The sequence below is a fragment of the Serinus canaria genome, chromosome 4 (assembly GCF_022539315.1).
Source record: "Serinus canaria isolate serCan28SL12 chromosome 4, serCan2020, whole genome shotgun sequence".
Classification (NCBI taxonomy): domain Eukaryota; kingdom Metazoa; phylum Chordata; class Aves; order Passeriformes; family Fringillidae; genus Serinus; species Serinus canaria.
Window position 1 is genome coordinate 20,980,235 of NC_066317.1, and position 12,622 is coordinate 20,992,856.

At 42.8% G+C, this 12,622-nt stretch overlaps 1 protein-coding gene across 1 annotated transcript in view; it reads right to left on the minus strand.

The window, feature by feature from the left end:
* UNC5C (unc-5 netrin receptor C) overlaps nucleotides 1-12,622 on the minus strand; it is a 243,763-nt gene that overhangs the window by 50,360 nt on the left and 180,781 nt on the right. Inside the window, exon 4 of the mRNA XM_009101296.4 lies at nucleotides 6,591-6,694. Coding sequence (XP_009099544.3) covers nucleotides 6,591-6,694 — 104 coding nt within the window. The remainder of the gene's footprint in view (nucleotides 1-6,590; nucleotides 6,695-12,622) is intronic.

Sequence of the window (12,622 nt, forward strand, 5' to 3'; positions counted from 1 at the left end):
CACAGAGACTAAGACTTACAAAGCCAGGCCAGGCTTCTGTGCAGACTAAATGAACACAGGGTACATAAATCACACAAGTGATTACACATGCAGGAAAACCTATTACAGAAGCTAATTGCTGATACAAATTTAGCCATACCAAGTTACCAGCATTCTTAGGCACTTAAATCTCTTGGCACACTTGCATATGCGTGACTGTTTTAGAAACTGGTAGAGCAGAAACACATCTGCTCTGAAAGAAACCCAAGGATGGAAAAGGAACATGATCTCATCTAGATGCTGCCCTCTTGATCATAAGAGTTGTTCCCTACACATCTGGCAATCTCAAAAGCTAAGTTGGCAGGGTCTGGGTTCTGGATCGCAGTTGCTCATTGCCTTCTCTGCACCAACCTGCCCTAGGGTCACCTTTAGAGCAAGCAGCACCTGCTCCTTGCTTGAAAACAGCAAGTCTTTTACCCTCCAGACACAGACAAAGCCTGCCAGTGCCATTTTCCACAAGAAACAAGATGCTAACATCTGGGAGCAGCAAGAGTCTTGCCTTGATGAAAGGCAATTTGTAATTTTGGAAGGCGAGAACATTGCACCCGTGCCTTCCCCATGCCTGGTTGACACAGCAGAATTGCTTTCCATCTGGTTCCCCATCCACTCTGGATTGTGGCTGGTGTTCTCTGCCCCTGTGCCAACTGGTCCCAGTGGCACAGCTTGCCTTGCAGCAGAGCCTGCTGAGCTGGCATCACCTCCAAATCCAGGGAATTCTCAGATCCCCAGATTCACCTGGATTTTAACACACACACACACACACACACACACACACACACACACATTCCAGTAATAAGGCATTTGTGAAACAAACCAACTAACTACCGATTTGGACACAGTACAAGATGTCTAAGTGAGACTGAGAAAACTCTAGCAGTTTTCATATGAGCCAGCAACAATTTTAGGTACCGTGAGACTCGAGTGCCTCTTTGAAAAATGTTATTTGATTTTGGATCTGGTTTCATCCCAGCAACTGGGGAAGTTGCTGTGTCTGCTGAAGAGGATGCTGTCCTCTCTGTACTATTTACTGGAAAGATATTCCATACACATTTAAGATTGAATATAAAAGGAAAAAGAAGTGATCTGAAAGCAACTGAAATTACAGGTCTGAGAGACTGCCAAACATACTGAGAATGAGACAGCAAATGAAAACCACCATGGTATTTTGTTCAGTTGTTCTAATTGTGCTTCTGCTGCCAATAAGGAGAATTGTTGTTCCTGCTGTGGAAACACCTCCTTAATTACACATATATCCACCTTTCTGCTTGCAGGGTGTATGTACAGATGCTGGATGTCTCCAGCCCCATTACAGCTTTGCTTTATGCACAACTGGGAAGTTGAGCCTCAGAATAAACTTCTGAGGTGGACGGGTAGCAGCAGATAGAGAACTTTATTGCACAGAGTCTCAAATTCAGACACAGATCATGGCATTATTAAATAAAAACCATAGCACCTGCTATGTGGCCATCAGAAGCTGCTGGGCTTCTTTTCCCACCTGAAAGAGGAGCTTGAACTGGAGGCCCATAGCTCACATGCTGACTGGCACTTTTGGCACTATTAGGCTTATAGACAGATAGGTTGTGTTAGCTAAACCAGAATCCCAGAGCTGTCTTTGCCACAGATAGCCAGCTGTAGAGAAGAGGATAAGCTAGCAGGCTTTGTGTCAGTGCTCTTGTAGAAAATCTCCCATTGTAATATTTCATGGAGGAACTGGAAGCCTGACTGTTCTCCAGTCCCACAGATCATCCTTCCCTGAACTGAATTGTGCAGCAACTGGATTCACTTTGGAGCGTGCTCTGTCCTCACTTACACTGGCATCAGTGGAAGTGGACTAGAAAGGAAAAGTATGGGGTAGGTGCTGTAGAAAAGTCAGGCCTCCAAAAGAGCAGTTCTGCAAGAAGATCTGTGCTCCATGGCATGGGTTTCTGCCCTGGGGAAATGAACTGGCAGGAAATGTAAAAACAAGGCTATCTAATAATCTAGTAGTCAGGGTACTTCCCAGGAAAGCACAAACCCAAATGCAAACCTGTCCTTCAAGCAGGAGGTTGTAACCAATGTCTCATGCTTTTCAAGAGTGACTTGACCACCCACCAGTAGGCTGGGAGATAAAATGTATGTTAAGAGACAGAAATGTAGGGGACTAGGGGCTGACAATTGCAGGGTGCCTTATCCTGTACGTTTGGAGGACAGGCCTGCATGGCCAGACCTTACTCAAAGGCTCTCCAAAGCAAAGGATGAGCAGCCCCCACTAATTTTGGGCTGTGCTCCTTCTTTACACAAATATGCCTCCCCCTCCCCACTCTTCCTCTCACTGACACTCAAAGGCAGTTGTGCTGTATGTCACAAGGAACTGCAAAGGACAGTGCCACTTTTCAGCAATTAACATTTGTGGCCACAAACTCTTCTACTTGTCTCTCCTGGCACTCGCTTTCCTGCTGCGAATATAAAACACTGTCTCAGTGACACACACCTGCATGGAAATGCATACACATGAACTCCCAATTAAGGGATAACTGCTGCAAAACATAAGAGGTTCTCAGGAAACAACACAAACAGCAGTCATAATAATAATCAATTAGAGGGACCTGCCTATTTGTAGAAGTTCCTAGCTTCCACCAGCCTTTGCCTGGGCAAGAGCAGCTGAAAAAAGTTTGTGTCACAGTCATCTTGACTTGGCAAAACCCTCTCTTCTGCCTCTTGACTCAGTGATCCTTTCCCCCTTGCTCTAGTTCCTAATTAAAGCCATGAATGTGGATAAATATCACATGCAGTTTTAAACCCAACTGGGTCACCAAACTGTACACTACACCCTGTTCTGCAATTAAATTACTGTGTGAAACACCTCAATTAAAATTAAAGAAGCAATTACCCCCCTGTTAAAGGCTCCACAAATCATACATTTCAATGCAAAAGTTCATCTGGCAGCTTATGGCATATTAACCAATCTTACATCTCATTTGTGTTTTGATCTATAACCTACCCAAATGAGCTAATTTGATGAGACTCAGTGTCTCTAACTATATTTTATCACATGCAATACGATGCCAATGTCTTTCAAAGAACAAGTTAAATGAGCTAAGGGGTTAATTGCTACCAACTCAGCCATTACTGTTGGAGCGTCACAGAATGGGATCCTTCCTGCCTTCACAGGTTAGGTCTAGAGAATCAAACACAGAGAGCAGAGTGGAACTGAAATGGATGTTTCTGTTCATGCTGGGGAGCTGCTACTATCTGATATCCACTGAGCGCAAGGCTGGCGGGTCAGACTGCTGATCTCACCACCTCACCCTACTTCTCCCCACTGGGGGAAAGCAGAAGGCAGAGAAGCATAGAGCTAGGGCAGGGTGCTGTTTGTTTCTATGTCCACTCATTTTTTCCTCTTTTTGTCACAGCAGGAACATGTGAGCTTGCCCCTTTCCCTCTCAGCTATGTGCAGAAACCTCAGTATAACAGCACCTGTGCTGGTCCTTCTGCTGCTTGCCTGGGCCATGCCTTGGGACAGCCCAAACATTTACCTGGGTGGTTCAGAACCTGCAGGTTTGTTCAGCTTGATATTGGTCATAAACCTGGGAGTGGGGAGGGATGCCATGGTGCAGCTGACACCCACGCTGGTCGGGGCTGGTGGGCAGGGATGTGTGATGGCACAGGAGCTGATATTTCTGTTATCTCTCTTTATAGCTCTGTTTTTCCAGAGACCATGGAAACCCTTAGTTCCTTACATTGTCCCAAGGGAACAAGGAGATGTACTTTGACTTGACCTCAGAACCTGAGGCTGGTGTATTTTAACACATCTGTTTGTATTTGGATTTTGACTTTTTCTTTTTTTTTCATAGTGCCAATGACCCGAGCCTGCTTCAATGCTTGTCATGTACTAGTGGATCTGAGGGACTGGTAAGTGCTGCTTTAAAAGCTTTGCCTGCCCATCTCTGTCGTTGTCCTTCTTGCCCTCTGGAGAAGCTGTTATGTTGCTGTGTGGTTCAGCTTTTCAGTACTCCTAATATCTGGTCTAGCATTGATCCATAAGAGCTTGACACAGATAATTGCAATTAAATATGCTGGGAATGAAAAGCCTGAATTCCCCGGATACTGAAAAGAGGACAGAATTTATCCCTGAGCATGTTTGTTCTCACCACTTTGAAATACCAGGAAAAAAAGAAAAACAAACTAAACACCCAACAGAGAATTAAGGGGGAGAGTGGAATCAAAGAGAAAAAGCAAGCAAAAGACATTGGGACTCTGGGCTCCAGCTCTCCACACATTACACTGCACCTTGTACAGTCTCACTGTGTAAGCTTCTCTTCATCTGTTTTGGTGTTAAATACAGTGGCTCCTTCAGAAACCAGTAAGTAAGAAAAAATCCTAAACAAAACACAGTTTCCAGAGTGTAAAGAATCTAAAGCACATGCTCACCAAAGTATTTGGAAATGCTGCTCACAGCTGCAGCATATGCATTACCCTACTTTACTTGGAATCAAAGCAGTGTTTCAGCAAGATAGAAAACAGCCTCAGTCTGCTGCCTGCCTTCTCCCAAGCCCTTCTAATAGTTATCTGTACCATCATATCAGAAACTTCTCCAAACAAATAAATGAAGTCTTAAACAAAGAACTCATTCATCTTTAAATTAAAATAATCATGTAATCCTTCAACCCACCAAGTTATCTTTCATCTCTCCTTTTTTTTTCTTAAATTTATCTTACTAGCTTCAGCAAGTGGCTGTAATAAAGCGTCACATTAAGGTATTCATATTCATTAGTGTTCAGGTCTTTGTTCTTTTAATAGTGTTGGAAAGAATCTACAAAGAGGCTGTATTAGGCGGCTGTCCAATCTGGGTGTTTGATCTCTTTCTGACTTCAAAAGTCAGAAGAGGAAAAAAACCCACATTGAGAATGGTTCTTTTGAATGTCAGATAGGGAGTATAAGGTTTCTGAGCCTGCCAAGTGTTAATTGGTGTCTGCCCTGACCATGGCACAAGTAAGATTCAGAGTCACTCAATGCACCCTCATGAAGGGCTATTGACAGAGCGAGCAGGATACTGGAAGGCAGGAAAAAGCACAACTGCTATGGCAGCAGCTCACAGAGGATTTTTTCAGAGATCACTTTCCACAAATCATGTTCAATTATGCAGTTTGGGCCTCAGCCACACGACTGGGTATAACAGACCTTTCTGAGGGAACAATTGGCCTGGCTGCTGAAATTCCAGAGCTGCTTGTAACAGCGCATAAAAATGAACCTACCCGCCAGCATTAATCTCTGTTTCTAGCAAAGGTAATGAAGTTCCCCACTACTACCCTGCACTGCATGAACAACACATCCCAGTACAAAAACTCCTGTCATGGTACAACAAGATGTTGATTTGATGCAAAGAAACATCAGAAAGGAAAATAAAAACCCGCTGCTAAGTTCCTGACGAAACCCAATTGATTAATATTACAGTTGTCAGCAAGTTGGCTCAGCAGACCTAAACACTCTTTACAATTTGGGAGATCTTAATGGGGAAAGAAAACAGCCTACAGAACAAGAAAGTGGCAAAAATCTTCTGTGCTAATTATTCTTTCTGATGTTTGTGGACGCGTTTCTGCAATTCTGATTAAATCTAAACTTGGGTTAGATGGGGAGGTAACACTTTAAGCTTCATCTCCTGAGAAATCAGTCATGAGCACTGAGTGACAACCACTTTGCTACTTAGCCATGACAGTCTGACTTAGCCTAATGCAAATTGGCAACAGTTTCTTCTATGCCTGGTAGAGGAAAACCGAAGAGAATTCAGATAGGGGAATTACCGTCATTAGCAATCAATTTTTCTCATAACAGCCACAGTGGATTCAGGATTTCAGAGGCTTCCCTGTGACTCAGGGACCCCCCCTTCCATGAGCTGGGAGTCTGAAGTTGGAGGCACCGCTGCACTTAGGGAAGCTGCGGCTCCCTGCTGTTTTCAGGCACAGATTCTGCTGAAGGGTAGGCTGGCTCCTGCAGAGGGAGAATAGGCTACGCACTCTGGGTTTGCTTAAAAGCCAGCAGGAAAAACAGCTAAGGCCCTGAAGATGGCTCATCAGGCAAATACATCCTCTACTTTCCCAAATCTCATGCTGCTTTACCTGGGAGCCTGTATTGTACTGCATCCTCTTGTGCCAAGTTGGCAGGGTGGTGCATACACGTGTGAGTGGAATATAGTCTGGCAAACTAAAAATCAAAATATGTTTGAAAGGTGCCCCTCAGAATAAGAGAATTTTTTTTTCTTTAAAAGCAAAACAAAAGATAGCAGGCTGATATTAATATGTTCCCCCAGCTACATGTCCTCTGGATGCCGGATATAGTCAGGATTTTTCAAAGGGAAGAAAAAACTGAACCCAGACCACCTGCAGCTCTGCCCAGCAAGGCACCACAACCCAAAGCCATTAATCAGGTCCCAATCAATCTTGCCTATGAGCAGCAGTCAGTCAGCTTTCCATTAGCACCCATTCATCACGCCCTGATGTAAGTCACTGCACCATTAGCCACCCATCAGGTCTTCCTTAGGATGTCCTATGCCAGACACTGCTGCTGTTGCTCACCTCAGCTACTGGGATGCCTTCAGGGGGACGGCACTGGAGCAGGACTTCTTGCTCCAGGGACACTTCTTTCCCTAAGGGCTCCTGCTCGAAAGTTTTCCGGAGATCTGAGAAGGGAGAAGAAAATAAAATCATTAACATTATTATCAGCCTGTCATTTATATTATATTTGATTACCATACTGGATAAATGCAAGAGACAAAGAAAACAGCAGTTCTGCTCCCTGTAAAATAAAACACTAAAAAAAAGAGTGTGTCATGTTTTCATTTTATTCCAACATTCAGCAAAAATTTCATAGTGGGTTTAATACTTATATGGTGGTACAGCACATGAACCCAGGGAGCAACCAAGGCTTCCTGGGGAAGGTTATGTCCAGACACAGAACAGAAAGTGAAACAAGTCCCTTCTTAAGATAATTTTTGTTTGATAAACTATACCAGTAAAGTACTAAAGAAAGTTATGGAAAATTAAATAAATCTGTAAAACTACAGCATATAAACTGAGTTGCCTTAAACTGACAGATGAAAGTGCTCATGCTGTGATTTAATGTACTTTTAGCTCATAAGCATTAACTTTACAGCTTTAGCTAATTTGTCTACACCTTATCATTATCTCTGTACCATTAAGTTATTATTATTAATAATAATAATGATAATAATAAAAAGTCACTTCAAGGAATTGAACCATGCTTGGATCCCTGCACAGCACCACAGAAATGTGGCAGACTGACAGGGCATCAAATGTACCTCCAAAGATCAGACCAGTTCATTGTACTGGACAGCTGCAAAGTCTGGCTTTTTTGTACTCTTCTGTAACATCTTTGCATTGATGGTAAAATGGACGTGAGAAGTTCCCTCCTTATCACTATCCCTGTGCTTCTGCCATGGACTGCCACCTTCTCCTCTGTGCCAGGGAGGATGTGGCTCTGGAGAGCTGAGCATTCAGCCCCAGTAGCTACTGGGGATATTTCTCCCTGCTGCCAGTTCCTTCTGCAAATGGATGTGAAGCCATGCTCAGAGTCACATCAAAGAGCTGGCCTGACTTCAAAAACTTTACAACTCAGTTATTTTTGTTTTACTTCTTGTTCTGAAATCAAACCATTTCCGTACATCAGCTCACAGTGAGGTTGCACAAATACTTGTGTCCATTGGCAACAAGACACAGCCATTTGGGAACAATTTAAAAGCCAGATCTTTCATATTTTGAAGCTATAACCTGGGCTGGAAAACAGATCACTGAATTGAAAAGGTTTACAAATAAACCATGCAAAGATGTTTCTTTTTTCCCCTAGATTACCTCCAAGACCTGATTAGGATTTGACTCATGAAGAACTGCATCAGTGCTACCAAAAAACAAATCCTGGAGCTGGCAAATGCAGAGATGGAAAAGGAGATGGGGTGGCTGCCACCAAAATCAGCTCCTCTGATATCCTGAAACTTTAAATAGCATGAGACCTCTATCTCTTATCTTATATTGGGAAAACATGACTGTTCAACTACCTGGAATTCAGTATCAGTTCAATGGTACCATGAAAAAGCTCAGTCACTTCTGGAGATGCTCATTTTAACTTGATATAGTGGCAAGCTTTTGACATCCAAGCATTTCCCCAGTGAAACTGAGGCATGTCATTCCTTCCTCTGCACCACAGACATGACACAAGCAGCCCCACACTTGCTTTCCCACCAGCAGCGTTCTTGCTCTCTCTGGCACACAAAGCAGGGATACTGAGAGTCCCTCTGACGGGACAAATTTATGGCCACGGTTTAAGGCACCAAAGATAAGCTTTGGTACACCCTACTGCAGCAATGTAAGAAGTTGCTGAATCCAGTTCTCTGCTTGGTTGGGATTACCTTCTGTCCAAAGGAAGCTCATGCCAATGTCACAGCTACACCTCACTACAAACCCACCATTCCAACCTCAGCTCTTGCTGAAGGGGGCTTTACCCTACAACACTGGATAACCAAGGGCAAAGAGGAGGAGCAAAAATCTGGACATGAACGTTTCTCAGGATGACATGCCAAGTTTCACCAGGCTGTGCCTGTCAGTGTCCCTGGAGTGTGTCTCCAGTGTCCCTCCAGTGTGACACTGACAGTGTCCCTGTCAGTGTCACACTGGAGTTATTCCAAGCCATTGAGGATTGTTCATGGGACAGCAACCTCAGAAAGTTTTTGATGTCTCTACAGAGCTCCCAACGCATTGCCAGCACCAGCAGCTTCATCCCACCCTCTCTGACAGGCCACCCAGTGGACATTTGGGTTCTATGGCTCCATTTGAGTAAATCTAAAACCCTCCAGGTGCCCATGGGTAGGAGTCATTCCGAGGAAAAAATGCTGAGTTTTGGCTTGCTGCAGTTCTGCATGTTAAACATGGAAATGAGCAGCTCTTTCAGGAGCTGGTAGTTTTCTTGGGAAGTTACCTTCTTCTTTGGGCCCAGGCTCCTCATCCATCCTGTGGGCTTGATAGGTATCCTGGGCACACATAATGTCAGGATAATGCAGTTTGCTTCAAATTAGCAAACCGCTGGGGCTATATTGCTAGCAGTCCCCATAAGAACATACTATTGCTAGTTTCATAGATATCTTCAGAAGAAAAGGATTACCTCTATATCAGGTACACCTTAGTGCATTTAGCAGGTACACACACATGCACAATGCAATTATTGTGCTCTAATATCATGGTTGAGGGAAAATGAGAAAGTTACTGTAATAGTAGCACATAAGCACAGTATTAAATAGCATATTAATAATAACTTTCAGGTGTTCAGGCTGAAGACAGTAGAGGGAGATTAGATAATAATCTGAATATTTTTCTTGACATGTTGATTTACTGTCCTACCTACCTACCTGAAATATTTAACAGAGCTCTAGTTCTACATTGCCTCACGTGCACAATAATCACCTCTCCCATAAAGTACTTGCCTTTAGAAAATTCCCCAAGTTTTAGTGCATGGAAAAGTAAATAGCATTAATCTAGAAATGTGTAATAATGGTAAAAAAGTCCCCCTTTAGTATATTTGACACCAACAGCTGGAATTGCTGGGTACGAACAGCCCCTTTTCCCTGGGAACACTTGCAGTGGTGTTGCTGCAGGTGAGATGAACTCTCTGCCCCCCTGCTCTCCTGGCTGCCCCACCCACAGAGCCTTGCTGTGGGAGGATGCTCTAATGGCACTGTTGGGTTCAAGCATTTCAACGATCCACAAACTAAAAATACACTAAGTAGAGCCTTTGACATAATAGGCAGTAATTTTCTCAAAGGAGCCATTAGATACTATTGAGTAAATTATACTAATTTGGCAGAGGTGAAGGTACATCATTGTGTATTTACAAGACTAGGAGCTCTTATATCCTGTTGGCTCCCTCCCACATGTTCACAGCTTTATCCCACCACCTCCCACAGCAGCCATGTCACCTACAAATGGCTCCAGATGGCAACAGGGCAGGGCACTTATGGTTAGTTGACTTAACCAAGCATAAGGTTGGCTGGTTGTGACACACCCAAGATGGATTTTTAACTGATGATGAAGCAAAGAGCCTCAACAAACATCTTCCTCATCTGCTGTAACTATCATGAAACACCCTGCTTGGACAGCACTGGGTTTTGAAATGACTACTTTTTCTCTATGGCCCTTGCTATGATTTCTGTGGGTAACAATGACATACTTCCAATTCTCCAATCTTCAGCTTCCTTTGCCATTTAACAATTATAGTCATCACAGAAACCTCACACTGTCAGCTGGGAGTGGGTGAGCTTGCTAATGTACTGAGGGACTTTGGATCTTTCCCGAGCAGAGTATTTTCAATAACACTTTTCAATTTCTCAAAGTGTCATATAAGTTACAATTGCTTGTGAGCAGGGACAGAAGGGATTCATTTTCCCAGAGAATGGTAAGAGACTAATAAAATACCTCCCAAAGAAGCTTTAACAATCTTCTAAAAATATAGCTGGAAAAGCAAATCAATAAAACATTTGATCCATTCTGGATCAGGACCTCTCTGTCTGTGAAGAGGCAGTGTGCATTATGAAAGTCTCAGGTGGGAAGCAGCCCTGTTACTGAGATGCTGAGAGAGCACCTTCCCTACCCTTACCTTCCATCAGGGGGACAAGAGAGAAAGGCAGCTGCACTTTCTTTCCATTATTGGTTTGGTAATGTAGAATAATCCTATATTGCTGGTGTTAGCAATACCCTTCCTCCTCTTCTGCAGGTAATTTTCCCCATAGTGGAGTGAGCTGGGGTGGACAGTGGTGCTGAAGGGCCCACCCTGTCTTTCACCAGCTCTCTGACTAGAGGGATGTCACTGCCAGGCTCAGGTAACAGCCTGCACACCCACCAGGTGCTTCAACCTACCTGTACCTTCCCTTCAAGGCTGTGTTCATAAAAGAAACAAAAGGCAGCAATTAAAATTCTGGTCTGGCATCTTGAGCCACACTATTTTCCTTACTAAGGCAGAGTCCTAGTGAATTCAGAGGGGGCTCTTGTGGCATATATTGCAGCACATTTACAGCATACCTATGGTGAGACTTCCCTCCAAGACTCCTGAAATACTCTGCACAATCCTCTCTGATAAGGACAGAAGGCTGCATAAGAGCTGCATGGAAATAAGGAAATTTTCAGAGGCATAAAACTGAAATAAAGTAATGGGAAATCAGACTCTCAGTGTATTCCACGTTGTTAACTTCACTTCTGAATTGCTATGTTTTTTGGACAAAGGGGCATTAGATCTAATTTTTGATGCACTGCTAAATTACTTCATTATATGATTAACACATTTTTATCTTATTTTACAGAACACTCAGAAGTTGGATTTTTTGCCTGCAAAAGGTAATAGTCATTTCCCTCTTCCTTTTCTACCTGCCAGCTTCTAAGAAAGAGTGAAGAACAACCCTATTATTTTTTTTAATCAAATATATTTTATCTCTTTGTTGTTCTGGGTTTTTTACTGTGATGCGTGGGTGGGTAAAACTATAAGGATATCTTTTATCATTTCTGAGAAACGTGATAAGAGGCAGACCAGGTGCTTCAATGTGGTGCTAATGCAAGGGTGACTAATGAATGAGCATGAAAAACGGACACTTGTCAGCCAGGCATTAGATGGAAACCAGACAAACAGAACAAGGCAGCATTACTGTCAGGGAAAGATGGATTTCTGCCCTTGGTAGACCTTTTAACTCTCTTCTTTTAGTAACTCCAACATCAACTTTCCTCCTGTTTACTGAACAGGATCAGAACAAACAATCTAAAATATGAGCAAGATTTAAGAGCACAGAAAGAAAAAAAGACACAGTTGTTTTCTATACAACTGTCATATTAAATATGGCTATTGAGAGAAATATGTTCAGTGTGTGTTTTCAGAGAAACAAGGGTTGAAGAATGTGAAAAGACCTCCAAAAAAAGTGTGCATTTCCATATAGAAGACAGCTTGCTGTATATAGGTAAGTATATACAGGCATCCACATGAAACCAAACACATCAAAAGCAAAAAATACAATAAAAGCATCAGAGAAAAAGTGAATATGGCTTGGTAAAATTTTAGCTGTTATTAGAGGACCAATATGTGATATGAGACTAAGATTTCAAGCCTACCTCCTTCCCCTGAGACTGTTCTTCGGACACAAGGTTCAATTCTATTTTACCTGGCCTAATAAGAACACCCAAACAGAAAAATAATTGTGGGAAAAGACTGGTAAAATGCCACTGATGTTCTATAAAGAGAAAGAGAATCCACATGCTTGTGAAAACTCTTCTCAGTGCATTTATTCCCAAATTTGGATGACTGATTCTTAGTTTAAGAAACATGACTTCCATTGTAAAACTGGTCTCTTCCTCTTCCATCACTTTCCACAATGTGGATAGAGTTGAGAGACACCTTTTTGCTTAAAAAAAAAGCTAATAAATACTGAATTGCAAATCTAAATGTAAGAAACCCTGCCCCATCAGGCAGAGTTTGCCCTTGCTTTAATGTTCACAGCTGAGTCTGTGACCTTTGCAAGGGGATCAATCACACTGGTGGGCAAGCAATGGAAAGGTTAGGTACA